This window comes from Perca fluviatilis, chromosome 16 (assembly GCF_010015445.1).
Source record: "Perca fluviatilis chromosome 16, GENO_Pfluv_1.0, whole genome shotgun sequence".
Classification (NCBI taxonomy): Eukaryota; Metazoa; Chordata; class Actinopteri; order Perciformes; family Percidae; genus Perca; species Perca fluviatilis.
The window spans coordinates 14,368,112-14,387,709 of NC_053127.1; the positions used below are offsets into that span (position 1 = coordinate 14,368,112).

The 19,598-nt window shown below is 42.4% G+C and overlaps 1 protein-coding gene across 3 annotated transcripts in view; it reads left to right on the forward strand.

Annotated features, from left to right (window-relative positions):
* The first annotated feature begins 4,120 nt into the window (after nucleotides 1-4,120).
* Nucleotides 4,121-19,598, forward strand: part of dpysl3 (dihydropyrimidinase like 3) — a 48,277-nt gene continuing 32,799 nt past the window's right edge. The window contains exon 1 of one of the 3 annotated variants that reach the window (XM_039777302.1): nucleotides 4,121-4,501. In XM_039777302.1, coding sequence (XP_039633236.1) covers nucleotides 4,136-4,501 — 366 coding nt within the window. In that variant the 5' untranslated portion in view covers nucleotides 4,121-4,135. Of the gene's footprint in view, nucleotides 4,502-15,328; nucleotides 15,509-19,598 lie in introns of those variants that run through there. The other 2 variants (XM_039777303.1, XM_039777305.1) reach the window with 2 other exon arrangements.

A 19,598-nucleotide genomic window follows, 5' to 3' on the forward strand; every position in this document is an offset into this window, starting at 1 on the left:
AGTCATGCCAAGGGATGTCTGTCATAAAAGCACTTCTATCTGTCCTCCTTTCAGCACCCACACAGAGGTCACTCTCAGAAGTTATAGTATGCACTGACTGAATAACTGCCTTCTAAAACCGTTTTTTTTTTTTTATGAACATGAAGTCTTAAATGAAAAAAACGTCCAGTGAAAAGAGTTAGCGTGCCATTTGTTTCTGCGATCTATATTAAATCATGCATTTTCTCAGTTACTGAACACATTCGAAAAGACATTTTTTCCTTTGCAAATAAATGTGCTTCCTTGTCAGAACATCTACTGTAGATGCTGTTTCAGCACAGAGCTTCAGCTAAAACCATTTGACACAACTCTGAAAGGCGGGGGACGGTTTCAAACTTCGATTCTAATTACGAGCCATGATGTGAAACCCCCTGTGTCATTGTGTGTTAGAAAGCCCGCCTTGCTGTAAGAGATACAAGATTCAAATGCCTGGCAGTACATCCTTGGCGGCTCTTTAACCTCATTTCAGCAGCAGCTGGTCAGCAGCCAAACCATCCCAGGCGGATGCAGCTGCCCAGTCTGCTCTGTTCAGCTGCTTAGCAACACTGACTTCATGGCTCATACACCGATTAAACATGTGAGACTGGCGACTCGCTTGCTTTTTCATCTTATAGTGAGAGTAAGGATAAACTTCCAGCATTAGGTTATGAAGAACAAAGCAAAGTTGTGTTTTTTTCTCCCACAGCATTGACCTAAGTTTGCCATTTCTTTCTCATTTGGCTTCATCCAAGCATCCAAAATAAGAGTCTTGAGTGTAAGCCTTTGTCTTTGCTCTCTCCTGATCATCTTGTGCATGTTGCCAAAGGTTCACTGCTGCTGGTGACTGTGTGCTAATACGCTTCCACTGCTCTGTGCTGATTTGAAATATAAACGGAAAAGTGTACAGTTGCTGTTTCTCAGTTTCTAAAAAGTATACAGTGATAAATTAGTGTCATGCAGAGGCCAGAAAGAAAGTTCAAATGAAGATGAGCCAACCAAAGCCACCAAAGATACAGTGGGTGTGATGCATATACGTAGTTGTATGCTATAATTCAACTGGTAGACTGGCTTAGATGGCACATAACTCCTATTGACTTGCCTGTAGAACAGTGGCCCACTTACCCACTTCTCGAAAGGTCTCACTAGCCGTTAGGCCTTTTGTGCCAAATCCATGAAGACCACTAAGTGTGCATTTGCCAAACTCTGTCCTATCTACTGTCATTCCATCATGCCTGGATGAACATGCACTAAAGCTGGTGGCAATATTAGAGCTGTTTTCTTATGGGGGACATTCACTTTACTAGCTGACCTACCTTACATCAATTTTTAATATGAAGATGGGGGACAGTCTCCTGCTTTTTCCAGCATTGCTGCCGTCATTGTTTTAAAAGCATCATTAAGTCTAGGTAATATCCTTTTAGTGAGCTTCTTCACAGCAGCCTTGTCACAGGATGTCATTCAAAAGGTGCAATGCCAAATCTTTGGTCATTATTAGCTGGAAAATACCAGCCAACCCATTATGAACTCTGAATGAATGTCTTTCTTTACGATCAGAGGGGATTAACTTTAACAGTGAACCACAGAAAAATCCTCCCAAATGAAATAAACAACTGACTAATGTTTTGTTTTTATTGTTTGCAGCTATCATGACATCACCGACATTGAAAGCCAGACAGTGTGAGCTGATGGCTCCACTGCCTCCCAGTCAGCCTTCTCTGTCCAGACCACAGTCAAAAACAAGGGTGCAGTTTTAAAAACAAACATCTGCACTAGCCTTTAAGCACTGTCCTTGTTCTCTCACATCATATTCAATTATTTTAAAGTCATCTGAACTGGTCGGTGTTAGTGTGTGAATGTGTAGCCAGCCAAAACACAAAGAGACAGCATGGGTGAAAATTTAAAGAACGCTGTCAATTGTTTTGTTTCGTCCCCTTTCTTTCAGCATTATTTACTGTATAAACACACACACACACACACACACACACAGATACACAGACACACACACATGCTGTAGGAAAAGGGGACAGGACAGCCATGAAACAAAGACTCAGTAAGTCACCATAGAATTACAGAGGCCGGAAATTTTAGTGGGATCTTGGCATCTCCACAGACCTTGATGCTTTAATCACATTCATGTGAGGGAAGGTTTCTGCTGGCCTGGAAAGTTGCTGCGCTAGATGCCAACAGAGCCACAGGATCTGCGACAGTGATATTCAGCAAATAATTTGTGGAAATAGAGTTACTTATCATATTTTACTCAGCTTTAGTCCCCTGAAAAATACTCCACTAAGCCATCTTTTCAAAATATATATATATAGTTTCTCCCATGTATTTTAACTCATAGGCTTTCTATGAATGTCAGTGAAAGAAAATCTGTCAAACAGGTAATGCCAGCTGCTATGAAACAAAATAACAACACATGTAATGCACATGTTACTATCAGAAGAACAATGACATCTTGAGAGCAACAAGCATTTGAACTAGAGGGGAAATGTTGCCCGATACTATATTTATTTCTTGCAATAATTTCCTCACTGCAGCCAGACATTTTGCCAGTGAGATGTAGATGTTCTCCTCTGGCTTACAAATATACCAATACTTTTTTTTGAAAGTTCAAGTTTGGTTGCCATGTCTGAATGAGTTTGTTCTGCAGGAGCACCGTAGGAAATACTGAATGCTGGCTCGACTGCCGTACCCCATGAAGTGGCTCCCTGTCTGAAAAACATCCAAGGCTTCATGTCAGTTGATGACAACCTGTTAGGTGAGACCTGAGGATGTGGCCTCCTTGATTTCACTATAGCCGACTGACCTTGAAACTCTTTCACATCTCTGTGGACTCACACAGGCACACACACTTAGCACTTCAATGGGATCTGGGAGGCAGTGGGCTTGCTGTTTCTAATCCAGCTGATGAAAATGTCCACCAAGCCCCAACCTTCACCAGTGAAACCAAAGCCATCCTCATACTGCACCAGACAGAACTGCCATTATTCTTTCAACTTTCAATCCATTTCAACAGTTCTAAGTGGAATTTTAACAGTACAAAAGGCGATGAATTCGAAGTGTAATGTGATTCTGCTGACAGCAAATCAGTGTTCCTTTAGTAACATGAGGCACATAACATACAGTATATATGTATTATGTAGTTGTTTTTATTTTTAAGTGGTTAGTACAGGAGCAAAATCCTTGTTCTTAACTTTATAGGCTATTTGGAAAGAGTTTCTGGAGGGAAAATGACAAACAAAAAGACCCAGTGAGACTACTTTGACCCCACTCAAACTTGTGAAACTTGTGCTGATATACAGCCATTATATAATTGCATCCCTGGTAACTGAGTGACGGTGTTGACTCCTGTTGCCCTCTCGACTCAGCAGTCTCTCAGTTTGAGACCTGCTGCCTGAAAGATGCTTGTCTCTCTGCGCTGCTGACACGATCCTGCCTCATTTGTGCTGGCGTGAGTACTCACCACGGAGGTGTCGCCGTTGAAGGCCCAGAGACAAGCACTAGAAAGAAACACCAGCTCTAGCCTACTTTGAGTTGGTTCCTCTTTAACCAGGAGGTTTACACGGAGAGCGCAGGTGTAGCTATAGTTACATATCAAATGTCTTAAGTGGTGCTGAAAGGACAGCGACAAAGTGGAAAGCTCCGCCCGCACCTTGCACTCCAGAGTGCACACGTGTGTCCAATTAGTTCTTTTCGATATTTAAGCTCGCAGACTTTTGGAACGGCTGAACATTGGCGACCTACGAATATAATATGTTGACTCTTGTATACGGCTAAATTAAACTACATCAGATAAGAAAATTGGGTGCTATTTGTCTCGGTATTCGCAATAAAGGTAGGGTTCCAATACTATTCCAATAAACTCATTCTAAACTCTGACAGAAACCATGTACTAGCTATGCATTAGGGCCACCTCTGGCTTTAACTCAACTCCTGTGTGCCTGTCTGCTCAGGCTACCTCACAGCACCACCACACACACACACACACACACACACACACACACACACACACACACACACACACACACACACACACACACACACACACACACACACACACCCCACTTCAGCACTAGTTTATCCGTATTTCTTGGTCACTTGTGCAGGCTCCACCATGGCAGAGCGCAGGGGAAACTGGGACAAGGCAGAGGACGACCTGCCGGTTTATCTCGCCCGACCCGGCACGGCTGACCAGGTGCCCCGGCAGAAATCCGGCGGCTTGTTTAGCAGCGTCGAGGGCGCATTTGAGAGTAAATCCATAGACTTTGATGCCCTGAGCGTCGGCCAGAGGGGTTCCCGCACCCCGAGGACCGCCAAACGAGAGACCGGTCAGCAGGCGAAGAGCCCGGCGAGTGACAACAAGATGTCCCCCGGTGTGGAAAGTCCCGCAGCAAACAGGCGAGGAGGGAAAGACTCAGCTCGGGTTGAGATCACAACCAGCGGCGGTAAAGAAGTGTTGCAGAACCTGGAACATGAAAAGGTAAGAAGAAGACGGTAACTTTTGCGTGAATGGCAGCAGCATGTGGAAATGACAGGAGTGTTTTCTACAGTGTGTGTCACCGCTGACTGTTAGTTTGAGCTTTTCTCTTCTGGTAGCAACCTTTTTTTTCTTTTTTTTTAAAGAGTGATGTTTAATGATGCTTCAATGCTGAGCAAAATATCCCATTAGTATTATTAGACAATACTATGGAAGTGAATGAACTATGTAGAGGTACACTATACAGGCTTACAACCTTTGAAATTGCAAAAAACTAGCACGATTATCTGACTCACAAATTGACCCTGATGCTGTGAAGCTGTGGGCTACACCTAAATAATTTAAAATCTCTCCATCGTCCACCTATTCAAAGCATATAAACTTATGCCCAATGCATTTTTGAACTAAAATAGGGATGAGACCCTTAATTGTTGATTGGATGTGTCACACTGCCACATCACTATATGACATATCAAATTATTCACTAAAGAATATCAATCTACCAAAATAAATTATACAGATTATTTAACAGTATTGCAGAATAGATACAGCACATTAACATGTAATCAGTGTATAATGCATGTCATAGAACCCCATACAGCATGAAAGAAATGGTCAAACAGCCACAGAGTTGGAGTTGGAGTGGAGAACATATTGTATCTCAGCTAACAAAATTTGTTTTTAAGGTATATGTGTGGGGGGGATACATAGTGCTTGCCAAAATAACTGGGAAATGAGACAGACTTACCATCCACTGCCAACATTCATCAGCAGAATTCTGCAGGAAAATCCATCCAATGTGTCAAGACAATACAATTAAGAAGAAAAAAAGACTCAAGCAACCAAAGCCACACTGAGTATGACTGGAAAGCCTCAAGGCTGTACAAATGAAAATGTCTGTCATGGCTACAAGTCTGGTCCACTGCAGACATCAGTTCTGTTTTACTGAAACCATGGAGTTGGCGACCATGATGCAAAATATTATACTGGGGGGGGGGGGGGTAATGCAACAAGTGTTGCCCACACATGCTGACCTGCTATTTATTTGTGACACCTGTAGGTCCATTAGATCAATTACAATGTAAGCCAGTGACATAACAAGACATGGTACTGAGAGAAATCACATTAGTATGACAACTACATCCAGGTTTGTAGTTTTTTGCAACGTGCATGCATAGACAAGGTGATTCACACAGGTTAGAAATGTAACACCAAATGCAACTGAAAAATTTTAGCATGGTCCTTTCTACAGTACGTGTGCAGTAAAAAAAGAACAAAACCACTTCTATTGTATAGTGCGTGCATCTTATATTCACAGCTTATATTCACCTAGTGCATCCGGCTGCCGAATAATCTAATTAAACTTGACATATTGCATGTCATTAACACAGCAGATAGGCACACTAGATACAGGTTAAAACAATGAAGCTGCAGGATTGTTGTACTGACTGTGGAATCATTAAGTGTATTATTTACATTAGTTTCCTACTGTGACATGTCAAAATGTCGTCTTATAGAGGCAGGGTTTGGATTTTTCAGCACCATAGAGTGCAAGTCTAGGTCTGTCTTTTGCATTATTCCTGCAGAAAACATATTTTTCAATCCTTTCTTGATGACATCAAGAGTGCATTTGTTTTAAAAATGTTCAAGTTCAAAATGTTGTTGAAAGTACCACAAAACAATACCACATAACCTCATCATCATGCCACCTGTTTTGAAGAATTATATTTGTATCTGACTACAAAAGTATGTGCAGATATTTTTTTTTGGCAAAAAGGTGTATGGAAGAAAAAGAAGAATTGGCTGATAATATTTGCATGTGCCATCAAGCAGGCACACAAAAAAAAATGATGATTCATGTATCTCTCTTTCTCGCTGGCTCTGGCTCTGGCTCTGGCTCTCTCTCTCTCTCTCACACACACACACACACACACACACACACACACACACACACACACACACACACACACACACACACACACACACACACACACACTTACAATTTTGGCTCAGAGAGAGAAGATGGCATTAGACAAAGTGAGGATGATTACTAGTTAGTCATTGCAGGGCTGGCCACATACACATCATATAACCCATGAATGGGGCAAATTGATTTTTATAAGAAGCAGGAAAGAGTAGAATCTATTAAATGTAATTGTCTGCTTAAATGCATAAAGGTTTCATCAGCCTGACATCAACTCCGGTCTGAAATCATCATCATCCTCAGCAGCAGCTGCAGCAGCAGCAGTGATTGTGTTTGATGTAATCATGTTTAGAATGCCACTACAGTACATGGTGTGTATTGCTTTAGAGCAGGGCCACCAAATTATTGTTAATTTCTTAAAAGTCTTTTCAAAATTCAAAATGTCTTAATATGAATCCACCATATTATTAGCAAATGTATAAATCAGCTTATTTGTGAAAAAAATGATGATGATGATCTTACTGGCCTACAGTTAAGGTACTGTAGTCACTAATATAGCCATCCACAGATACAGTTAATCCTAAGGATTCACTGTGCCACATGTATTTTTAACATTAAAAGAGTATTTATAAAATCATGGCAACAAATATTTTAATAGCTTAGTGTTCTATGCACTAACAAGGTATGTATAAAGGCCTTAGGCCGCCCTACACGTTATTGTAGGCCCTGTTTAATATGCAACTTCATTTTATACAATATGTGTAGTAGGGGGGTCCCTGATCCGTCTTTCTCTCTCTCAGTTAAGGGGTCCTTGGCTTAAAAAGGGTTGAAGACCCTTGAGGATAACAATGACAACGCAGCGTTATGTATTTAAAGAGGCAATCCGTGAAGTGTTTGCACTATGTACTTTTCTAATTAGCAGACAGCATGTCCAGTACTGCAACTTCTTGTTCTTTTAATATTGTCTTTGGAAATCAACGCTACCTGTGTGCGAATTTCGCTACAGCAGAAATCTTCAACAGGAGGTCCGGGACCACTAGGGGGTCCTCAGAGTTGCTGCAGGGGGGCCTCCAAATTATTGTTTTTGAAAGATTTTTGTCAAAAAATTTAAATCTCTTAACATGAATCCAACATATTATTAGCAAATATAAATCCCCACTGATGATAGGCATACTGGCCTATAGGTCACTAAAATAGCCATCCACAGATACAGTTAATCCTAAAGATTCACTGTGCCACATGTATGTGTAACATTAAAAGATAAGTTATAAAATCATGCCAACAATTATTATTTTAAAAGCTTAGTATTCTATGCACTAAAAAGGTATGTATAAAGGTTATAAAAGTTTAATTTGCAACTTAATTTTATACAATATTAGTAGTAGGGGGTCCCTGATCCATCTCTCTTTCAGTTAAGGGGTCCTTGGTTTAAAAATTGTTGAAGACCCCTGCTCTAGAGAAACACCTAATCAGCGCTGATCATGTGGAGCATTTATGAATTTGGCAGCAGAATCCTGACAATTAGAAAAGCATTAGCACTTAAAGTCTACTTAATAACTTGTTGTGTCTGGCATTGTGTTGCCATTTCAAGCAAGTCCCACCTATTGTCTCTACAACGTCAATACTGCGTGATCCAAGTCTAACCACATTGTTAAAACAAGACTGCTGTTTCTGCCATGGTGGCAGATCTCTTATTGCCCTCTGTTGTCTCCCAACGTTGATTCATTGGAGACTCAGCAGCAAGCAGAAGAGTGACAGACCTGTTGTGAGACAACAAGACTAATGCTAGGGGACTGTTGCGGCTGTAAGCAGTCCAACAAAGTGCTGCCGCGAGGGACTAAACACTGAGAGATGCATAAACACTGTGACGCGCTCGAGATTGTATTGCAGTGATTTATTCCTCCACACGTAAAATACAACTAGCACTGCAGTTAGCCAGTTACCAAATGTAAAGTTACTTTGTGAGTCGAAATAAGTGCGTTAGTGCAGCGGTCAACAGAAAGTGTTCGCTCCCAGGCTCACCTCCTCTCTGTCAAAGCCCAAAAAAAAACAGGTGAAGCAAACAAATATGTTATCACTTCCGCTCAAACCGCGATGAAAACTCCCACCACCTACAATATAAGTGCACAATATAATAATCAATAAATAAAATATATATATATATATATATGCTCATAACATATGATTGTTGATTATTCTTTAAATGCTATAATTTGTGCTGGGAGCGTTTGTCTGTTTGTAGTACTTGTCTGTGTTAGTCTAAGTATGTCTAAGTCTGGTCTAAGTATCTGTATTTTGCTGATTTTGTATTGTCTATTTTGTGTCTATGGTACATTGAGTTTTTGGTTTGTATATTATCTGTTGTTGTTTATTGTTATCTGGCCCCCTCCGAAAAGCTTTTAGTAGTTTATTTGGGGTTCCCCATTTCACGCAGCTTATATATGATCATTGTACCTTATGAAATTGTGTTTAATGATACATTGATGACATGTGAAATAAGCATGTGTGTGTGTGTGTGTGTGTGTGTGTGTGTGTGTGTGTGTGTGTATGTGTGTGTGTGTGTGTGTGTGTGTGTGTGTGTGTGTGTGTGTGTGTGTGTGTGTGTGTGTAAACTTGCATCCATCACAAAATTTGCTCATTTGCTCAGACCATAAACAACATTTAATATGTGGCTCCTACAGGGACTGATTGAAGACACCAATATTGATAAACTATCGTAAGTAGATTTTTTTGCTTGAAAGGTTTATCCTTATCAATAATACCTCAGTGATTCCTGTGCTATTAATGATTCACAGCCTGACAGCAGACAGTTTGGGACTTGGCCGGTGCACACACCCTTACTTACCTTCTTGAATCTTCCCATTATCCTAATAATATATTTACTTACTCTCTCTCTCTCCTGAATTCTAAATGTAACTACAGAATTTACTACCACAGTACATCATGATGGATGATCATGTTCAAATACAATTATCTTTTTCCTTTAAGTGTTTATGTACAGTAGACATCCAACCCCTCCCCCCTCTCCTTGTGGCCTCATACTGAACTGCAGTATTGCACCTCCTGAGGGACAATATGATTCAGCAGAAATCAACAGACAGTGAGTAAGGCTGAGTGAATTTTTTTGCTTTGTTTGAGAACTGTTTTAGGACATCAGACTGACAACAGAGTCAGGACACGCTTACTCCTCTGACATCCTCAAGTACTGTCTGGCCTAACGTGAACATTTTCATGCAAACTAATGACAAGCAGAAATGACTGATCATGAGGTCTGACATCTTTTTTCAAGTGCATCAGTTTCACGTTGAAGTATAGTCACGTTATAGTCTGTTAATTGTTAGGGTTTGTGTGTGGTTATTTTTTTTGGCTTTGGTGAAATATTTTTGATATTTAATAATCTTGTATTGATGTTGTAGTAGTAAACAATAATGATCATAATTAGAGATTTGATTGGTTTTCTCCTGTCTGGTGAGCTAATTAATGCAATCAGCTGCAGTAATGGAGTGAATAATGGGGAGTGGTTGGCCAGATGTCCCCCACCCCCCTCATTGTTATCCTGCATGGTGGCAGTCAGACAGGAAGTAGCTCTTTATACATACATTCACTCTGACTCACGCACGCACGCACACACGCACGCACGCGCACACAGTAAACATACAGGCCCATATACACATTGAAACATTTGAAAACAAGTATAATTATTAAATTATGAAGACATCCTTTTGGGCTAGTTATTGAAGCTGCAGTATGTTAAAGATTTTCTTATAATCCTGATTCAAAGAAAGTCTGCAAAGAGAGCATCAGTGCCCAGTAGTTAAAGGGGTACTCCACCAATTTTACCATTAATGGTCAGAGTCATGGGGAGTACTACTCAGCCTGTAAAAGAGTTGTTATTATTATGTCTTCTGTAGTCTTGCTTTGCCAGACCCTCCTCCACAGCATTCCGGGATGGGAGAAAAACGTGCTCTGGTTTAGTTTTAGCAGTTTTGGCTAAGTGCTAAGTGCTTGTACTGTTTGTTCAGGTTGTTTTTTCTCCACAGGAGTAAAAACCTTTAATTGATTTGATTTCATTCCCGTTTGCTCGCTGTCCACAGTGAGTGGGGTTTAACTACCCCCCATCCCCCCCTCGTGCGTTCGTGCACATTGTATGGGGGAGGTGTGTTTTTTTGCTTTTTCTGTTACAATTAAAGCTGTTGACCTGTGAGCCCCGTTTTCCCTGTGGGTGCCTCGGGTCGACTTGTTTGAGTTTTTTCTTTCCCTGATTGTAAGATACATTGGGAATTAGAATTTATCATTTAATGAGACTGCTTAGTTAGCAGCTAGCCTACTTTAAAACATACTGTTTGTATTGCCCTTAGCCCTTGTTTGCAGTGTCTGGATACCTGATTTCCTCCCCCCTTTTTTGCCATTGAGTGTATACGGTGGGTGCTTTTCAAGTGTCTGCTATACTTAGCCGTTGGGCTTTGATTTGTTTGTTCGCAAAAACTACAAATAACAAAGTGATGGCGTTACACTCCGTTTTTGCGGAGTCATGGATACCCGCGATGGTCATCGTGAATGCCCCTCTTGTTTGGGTGTGGCACATTTATTGGAGGACATTGAGAATCTGTGTGCAGCTGCGCTGGAGCTGCCTGTGGAGGAGCGCATCCTGAGAGCCAGATGTGCGGGTACACAACATGTTGCCCTGACCTTCTCATAGCCCGGTTCAGTCCACAAGGGTTCTGGGACTCTCAGTCACGGATCCTGGCTGCCATACGTGGTTTGTCTGATAGGTTAGGTAAAATTGAGCCTCAGCGTTCTGTGGCAAGAACCGCGTCGGAGCCGGGACCCTCGAGGGATTCCTCCCCTGACTGGTTGCCTTCCTATCAGTGGGATGATGGTGATCACCCTGACGCCCTCTCCCTTTATGCCCCAGCCTCCCCTTTTGGGAGTGGCGGGCAGGCTGAGGATGCAGCTGAGTCTGATCAGTTTGACTCCTTGCGGTTTGGTGGGTTGTCCACTGTGACCAACATGGGTGACAGTGAGCCCTCACCCATGGATATTATCTCCAAGGTCATGAGTGCGGCAAAAATTGTGGGTCTTGATGTCCCGACCGTGCACCCTTCTCCGGTGGATGGAGTGTGGGCAGGCATCTCCCAGTCTCAGCAATCGGTGTCGGTTCCTGTGCGTGGAGCACCCCTAGTGGGGCTTCTCTATTCAATGCAGACTGCCAGAGATTGGCTAAAGTACAATAATAATAATAATAATAATAATAATAATAATAATAATAATAATAATGCATTTTATTTATAGGTGCCTTTCTAAACACTCATGGTCACCTTACAAAATCAGCAATAAAACACTCAATCCATTAAACAAGCAATCAGAGAAACAGGCAATAAAATATCATGATAATACTATTAATAAAAGAACAAGAAAAAGGGTGGGGTCATTACAGTCAAAGCAAAAAAAAGAAGAAAAAAAAGAAAAGGAATTAAAGAGAGTAAGCCTGTCTGAAAAGATGAGTTTTTAGGTGAGATTTGAAAGTGGTTATGGACGTGGAGTGTTGAATGTAGTGGGGCAGAGAGTTCCAGAGGTGGGGGGCTGAATGACTGAAAGCTCTAGACACCATGGTAACCAGACGAGCAGGTGGGAGGATGAGCTGGATGGAGGAAGATGACCTGAGAGAACGGGTGGGTGTCTTGATATGGAGGAGCTCGGTGAGATACTGAGGGGCAAGATTGTTGATAGCTTTAAATGTAAGGAGGAGGATCTTGTAAATGATGCGGTATTTCAAGACACCATAGAGGAGAGAGTTGCAATAGTCTAGTCGGGAGGTGACCAGGGTGTTAACCAGAATTTCAGCACTGTTGGGGGAGAGAGATGGGCGCAGCGAGAGATGTTACGTAAATGGAAATATGCTGACCGAGTGATGTTATTGATGTGGGACTGGAATGACAGAGTGCTATCTAGGATGACACCCAGACTCTTAACCAGGGGGGAGGGGGACACAGATGAATTGTCGATGGACAATATGCTCCCAGCACTGGTATGGGGGATATGCCTCCCGTTGAACGGGAAATGGCGGCTTTGATGTCTCTGGGTCCGGAGTGTGTGACGGCTACTCCGCACTGTCCGGTTAAAGAGTGCAATAAGACTGTGTGTCGGACCTACAATGCAGCCACATGAGCAGCTCGTTCTGGTAATGCGCTAGCCATTTTATTGGCGGCCCTTAGGAAGACTGCCAATCCCTGTGACAGGGATACCATGAATCTCATAGATTCCGCCCTTGTTACCCATTCTCAGCTAATGAGAGACATTGGGTCTACTATGTTGTCGGCCATGATATCACGGCGGCAGGTTTGGTTAGAGCAAACGTCTCTGCCGGAGAATATCCGGAAAAAGCTTGTGAATATGCCGATTGTTCCAGGGCAGGCTTTTCATACTGACTCCCAGGGTTTGTTGGATAGGGCTAAACCGTCTCGGCGAACTAGGGCTTGTGTCCAACGCACATTAGGCAGAGCTGCTGTTGCCAGATATAAGCTCAGGGGCTCCCAGCCTCCGCACCAACCCGCTTGGGGGTATGGCAGGCAGCAGAATGTGGCCTTCTCTCCCCCTGGTGGTGGTAACAGACAGCCATCCCAACGCTGGCAAGGGTTTCGGCCCCACCCCCGGCCAGAGGTACACCTCAGAGGAAACGTCCCCCCCCCCCAGAGGTTCAGGGCCTCATGTTGGTAACCCTTAGCGGTATGGGGGCGGCCGCCGGGAACTCATCCCCAGCAATGCGACCGCCGGAACTCATCCCCAGCTATGCCTGGACATCTGGGTGAGAAAAATTTCAGATCCGTGGGTACTGGCTACGGTATCAAACGGGAACAGAATTCAGTTTCGGCGCCGTCCCCCTCCTTTCTCGCGGGTCCGCATGACCATCGCCAGAGACCCGGTCCAGGCTTGGTTTTTAACAGAAGAGATTTTGAAGGATGCAATCATGAAAGTCGATCCCAGCAAACAGCTCGCTGGCTTTTATTCCACGTATTTCCTTTTTCCGAAGAATGATGGTGGATTGCGCCCCATCTGGGACATAAGGCGGTTAAACGCCTTCATAAAGGTTCTGCCTTTCAAAATGCTGAACACAAATCAGGTCTTGGAATCCATAGAAAAAGGAGAGTGGTTCAGCTCCATAGCTCTGAAAGATGCGTACTTTCACGTGCCCATCTGCCCAGACCACGGGCCTTTCCTTCGGTTTGCCTTCCAGGGACAAGCGTACCAGTTCAAGGTCCTGCCATTTGGCCTGTCCCTCTCACCAAGGGTGTTTACCCGGGTGGTAGGGGCCGCCTTGTCTTCTCTTCTACTGTCAGGGATGAAAGTCCTTCCTTATTTGGACAACTGGCTGATTTGTGTATGGATGCATGTATGGATCTATGAGACCGAACGATGACCGTCGCCATTTCTTGTCGCTCAGAACGAACTCAGGCGTTCCAGGCAAGAGGAAGAGGCGTGGCCACCTGGATGCTCTTATGGACGGCGGCCAAGCCTCCTAAGGTCAGTCACAGGACTTTGTTGACATAATGTCTCGAGGATAGGTTGAGGGATTGTATCATTCAAGGTAAGACCGTGGTGACGGTCATCGTTCGGTCTCATAGAACCATAGTTATAGTCATAACTTACATTAATGTGGTCTGCAGAGGTAGCAGGCCTGCAAACTGGAAGTGTGTTGTTAATGCGTTCTCCAAGGCCTGGGAATGCTGAGGTAATGCCTTACTGCCTCCCTGCCATGAAAGGACATGTCAGCATGTAGGCGCTGCATCCTCTTGCAGCCAAAGGCAGGAAGAAAACAATCAGTGGCTATTGATTTACTTGAAAAATTATATAAAATTTTAAAGCACATCTCCTCTCCTCTCTAATGCTTTTTCAATATAGCTCACACATTAAACAAAACTAAACCTTAAACTAAAACTGTATCTTTTATGTTGTAATAAACTATTTCTTAAAAACAAAGAAATTGAATTAAAAAATGTGTATACACGCACACACACACACACACACACACACACACACACACACACACACACACACACACACACACACACACACACACACACAGGCACGCCCTCAGTCATGTGCATGTCCCAGAACCTCTTTATGGGTGCAGTTGTGCTAAGAACGGGAGTGGTGGAGAAAATGACCGGTGGAGTGAAGGGGGATCCACTTTAGGTTCAAACAATAGAGAGACACATGGCTGGTGGGGGTTTTGTGTGTTTTTTTTTTGTGTGTGTGTGTGTGTGTGTGTGTGTGTGTGTGTTTTGTAAACACAAAGTGTAGGTAATTATTGGTAAAGATGTACATTCTTAACCTACTTCAATCTTATATACTGTTTAAGCATGTGCTCCTGAGTTTATTTATTAAAATTCCCTAAAAAAACATACATTTGGTCATATCCTATCCTTTTCTATCAACAGCCCAATTAATTAATTAATGTATTTGAATAGTCTATTAATTCAGTGTATGTCTATATAGTGAACAGTATTGCAAACGTGTTATAGGATTTTAAAGTAGCCACATCATTTTACTACCTAATGTTGATAGTGAGGACGACAAGTTTGAGTATGATAGTAATTTATACCCTGCAGGGATTATGTCCTGCTGTTGGTGCTTAACTATTATACAGTGCCACACATTCTCTTCTAATAAACCAACTAGTTCAGAATGATTTGCTGTTTTTGAGGCAAGAACAATCTCTCAGTAATCCATAATGACTAATGTCACATGTGTGCTGTGCAAGAAAAATGTGCGACAGGCAGCCCAGTAATGCGGACAACTGGATGCAGGCAGCTGCTCCACTGCGCCCTCCGGTGGGAAGATTATGACACCGCTTCTTTCCAATTGAGCCGATTGAGGGAGGGGCCGGGTGACTGAACCACAGGCGCTCCGCGAAGCACTTTACATCGCACTGACAGAGTGGCGACCATTCCCTGAAGCTCCCATCCAGGCGAGGGCCGCTGCAGCATCCGTAAAGAGGGAATACCGTATTTCAAAGCTTGCTTTTTAAAGGTGGAATCGAACGAAAAATGTCTTACCAAGGAAAAAAGAACATCCCAAAGATCACAGTAAGTAAAAGAGTTATTTATGCTTCATTGGCTGTGGTAACTTTGATGCCTGCTGTTGCAGATCACTGCGTTAGTGTGTCGCGCTGCCGTTTCACAGCGATGCATTATAAACATAAATGCGGCCAACCACCACGACTCGCGGCGTGCGAATGTTTCTTTTTATTGTCAGACTTAACCGCAGGAAGCCGCTGGAAAAAAAATACGAGCTATGAAATGGCATGACTGGCTGCCATAGTGACAGCCAGGCAGAGAGATGAGGCGTTTTCTTAAAGGTGTCCTGCATCTTCTTTGTTGAGGGTGTTTCTGCATGCTCGAGTGGCACTTATTAAATTTTATTAAAATTTTTTTTTAACATTTTAAAATGTTTATTGGTATTATACTATTATAAATATATACAGTATGGCATTAATGTGCTTTAGATGCTACCTATTCCCCCCTACACCCCCTTTACATTTTGCAAACAATGAATACATATTTTGTTTCCATGCGCATGAAGCGATTAAAATCACATTTTAGCCATTTTGACAAGAATGTGTCCGGCCCTTTCTCTCTTAATGAGATTATTTCGGCCTTAATTGATTATTTTCAATCAGTTTCTCTCGCCATTTTGATACACAGTGTTTTAAGTGACATAGGCCTACTTCAAAGTATCCTGATACCATAGCCTAATTATATTGTCCTTCTGTAGTTATGTGGTTGGCAATCATTGAACAAAAGTGAGTAGTGTAAAATAATTTGCAATCCTTGTGCATCAGCTCATTATTCCCACACAGGGGCTTTTTTATTTAAACTAATAAGAATTAAATGTGTCCCCTGCAGACTGCAGACATGATCTAGTACTGTTCATGTTGCAGGCTGGTGCAGAGGAGAGTGAGAGGAGGAAAAAAAGAGAGATGGGGGGGAAATACACGCCCATTTCTGATGAGCTGTGATAAGCTGGCCTTGAAATGGGGCACTTGTATTCCTGCATCATGGGAAGGAGAAAGAATCAGACTCCAGTCAAAGCATTGAGTGGTGGAGGTTGAATTCAGGGCAGGCTGGTGTTACACAGCCAGCTGGGTGCTGGTGTTTGTTACAACTGCAGAGAAAGCTCTCCGTGTGTGTGTGTGTGAGAAATGCCTGCCTTCCAGTTTTCATTGTTGCAGCTCAGGCTGCAGTCAGGGGTGTGTTGCTTGGCTGTGGGTGACAGCCTTTGTTTCGTCTCCTTAGCTGATATTACACCAAAGGGGGGTGGGGGGGGCTGGGGGTTAGGAAGACTGGAGTAGCTTTGGCCTGTATCCGTAGAGGTCTTGTATTCTGTATCTGAGCACATTCTCTTGATGTCATTACTCTTAAAGTAGGGCATGTCTTTAATGCTAAAGTGGGCTAGAATTTTCCATGGCATGTTTTACACAGTCATTATAGAGATGGAAATTTCAATGATACCAACCCCCCAAAGAGACATTGGGTGTGTTCCTTTCTTTAGCCTTTCTTTATGGTAAAATGTTGGTGTTTAACCTGAAAAAGGTGTACTTTTTATGTCAAAACACACACTTATCAAACCAGTAAGTGATGCTGCATCAAACCGTACAAGCTCACCAAGATAAGATCTGTCTCCTCTCTGCATAGTTTGGTACTGAGGCAAGAAATCACAGACTGGAAAGAATCGTAACATGAGTGTGTTTAGTGCAGTTTGATGGCCTCAAGATACATGCTATCTGGGTACTGAAGTTAAAGTTTTCACTTGGGAGATTGTTGTTATCCTCAAAGACAAGCTCCATTCAGTTATAACCAACATGTTAACTAGACTGACATTCAGCTTTTACAACGCAGTACAAAGTATCTCATTGATGTCTTTGACCAAGAGCAGAGATAATGTAGTTTCACACCATTTCAGTTCACAGGGGACTTATTCATTGGCTTTCTACCATGATGTATTAAAGAAGCACCGTTTTCACACTGCTTTACTGCTTAAATTAGTACTTGCTCTTATGGTAGTCCAGTCTTTTTCCATCAGATTGAAGTAATTCTCCTGTTTCCGTTGATCTTGTTGATTTGGTGACACCTGTGGTAACTGGTGGTAATGGCAAGTGTGTTTTTAATAATACAGGTCCCAGTATTCAGTTCAAAATGATACCTATATGAACCACCGGGGGCAGCAAACACACTTTGAGTGGCTACCTGGCTACTCAGGAATACAACAGAACAATGCATATAATGCACATATTTGTTTAAACTTACCCCCAGGATAAACAACAGCATCAGTCTTTTCAGAAAATGTCTCTGAACGAAATCTGTTTAGTGGTCGACCAATATAGGTTTTTCAATGGCCCGATGCTGATATTTAGACAGCAGGGCGACTGATGGCCGATATATAGCCTAATGCCAGCATAGTTTTTTTTTTGCATCCAACATGTTTATATCTGTCAGCAACTCAGACACACTGCTGTCCACGCTGACGTACCATCACCTGTTGGGACACAGATGTTGTCCGTACAGTCTCTGGTTCTGGCTCTGACCACGGGAACAGTGACGGGACAGTTTGCTTCAACGCAGCGTAATAACTCCTGAATTATAAAATCATGCCAAAAATGATTATTTTGATAGCTTAGTATTCCATGCAAAAAAAAAGGTATGTATAAAGGCCTTAGTCCACCCTTTACATTACTGTAGGCCCAGTTTAAAATGCAACATCATTTTATACCATATGTAGTAGGGGGTCCCTGCTCCATCTTACTCTGTTAAAGCTTTAGTGCGTAACTTTTTGATATTAATAAACCTCTGTTACATTCAAGCCATTGCCAAATGAGTTGCTACAAAGGTAATTAAGACTTTGACTCTGAATTAATCAGCTGTCTGTATTTCTCAGTATGACTATGTTCAGAAGATTGTGTCGTCCGGTGACTATCTCTTCTGAAGAGTCCATCATGCTTTTTTAATCCTCCTGTCCTCCTTAGCTGCTAGCAACTGCGTGGAGGAGGGGTGGGGGCGCATGCACAATCACGTAAGGCTTGTGTCATGTGGACACGCGGACAGTGTTATTGTCATTACTTAGAATTCCTCATGGGAGGCGCCCGTATAGCTCAGTCTGTGGATATATAGAGGTTTACTCCTTGACACAGTGGGCCCGGGTTCAACTCCGACCTGCGGCCCTTTGCTGCATGTCATTCCCCCTCTCTCCCCTTTCATGTCTTCAGCTTTCCTGTCAAAATAAAGGCTGAAAATGCCCCAAAAAATGATCTTAAAAAAAGAAGAAAAAAAAAGAATTCCTCATGGGGGCGACAGAAACTTTGCACTATAGCTTTAAGGGGTCCTTGGTTTAAAAAACGTTGAAGACCCCTGATCTATATCCCTCCCAGCACGTGCATTAAATGTTCATGTGATCCTTGTGCGTCAACTACTATATAAAGAGGCAATATCAGAATGGCAAAAAGGCTGGACATAATAATATCCAAAAATGGGGTTTGATATGAACATTTTAAAGTAATGGTTCGGAGTAATTTACCCTAGGGTCCTTTGCACCATGACCTCGAGCCAAACAGCCCCCCAGAAGCTTTTTTCACCTGGGTCGAACATTGGGAGAGTTAGCGTAGAGTAGCGTTATCAGCTGAATAGCTTAGCGCAGAAGCTAATGGACCCACGTTTGTATCTCGTAAATGACCCCACTAATAATGCCCGAAATGATACCAAACTTCTACAGTAGTACAAATAGAATATGTATATATAGACGATGGATTGAAAGTTTGTGAGTACACCAGAAAGTTATGAACACTTGCCTGCTCTCAGCTCTCTGTTGCTGCTGCGCTACCTGCAGTTAGATAAGAAACTTAGGGCCGCTCACAAATTACTAAACCGAAAAGAGATACAACAAAAATATTTATTAATTCAATGATTAAATAAGGTAATGCTCTCCAAACTTACCTCAATTATTAATTGTCTCCTGCTAGTTATACTACAGCACTTACTTAAAAAAAAAAGTTAAATAAAAAAATATTTTTGTTGCATGTCTTTTCGGTGTTGTAATTTGTAGACGGCCCTAAGCACTCGTCTTACAGCAGCAACAACAACAGCAGAGAGCAGAAGCCAGCAGGCAAGTGTTATTTACATAAAC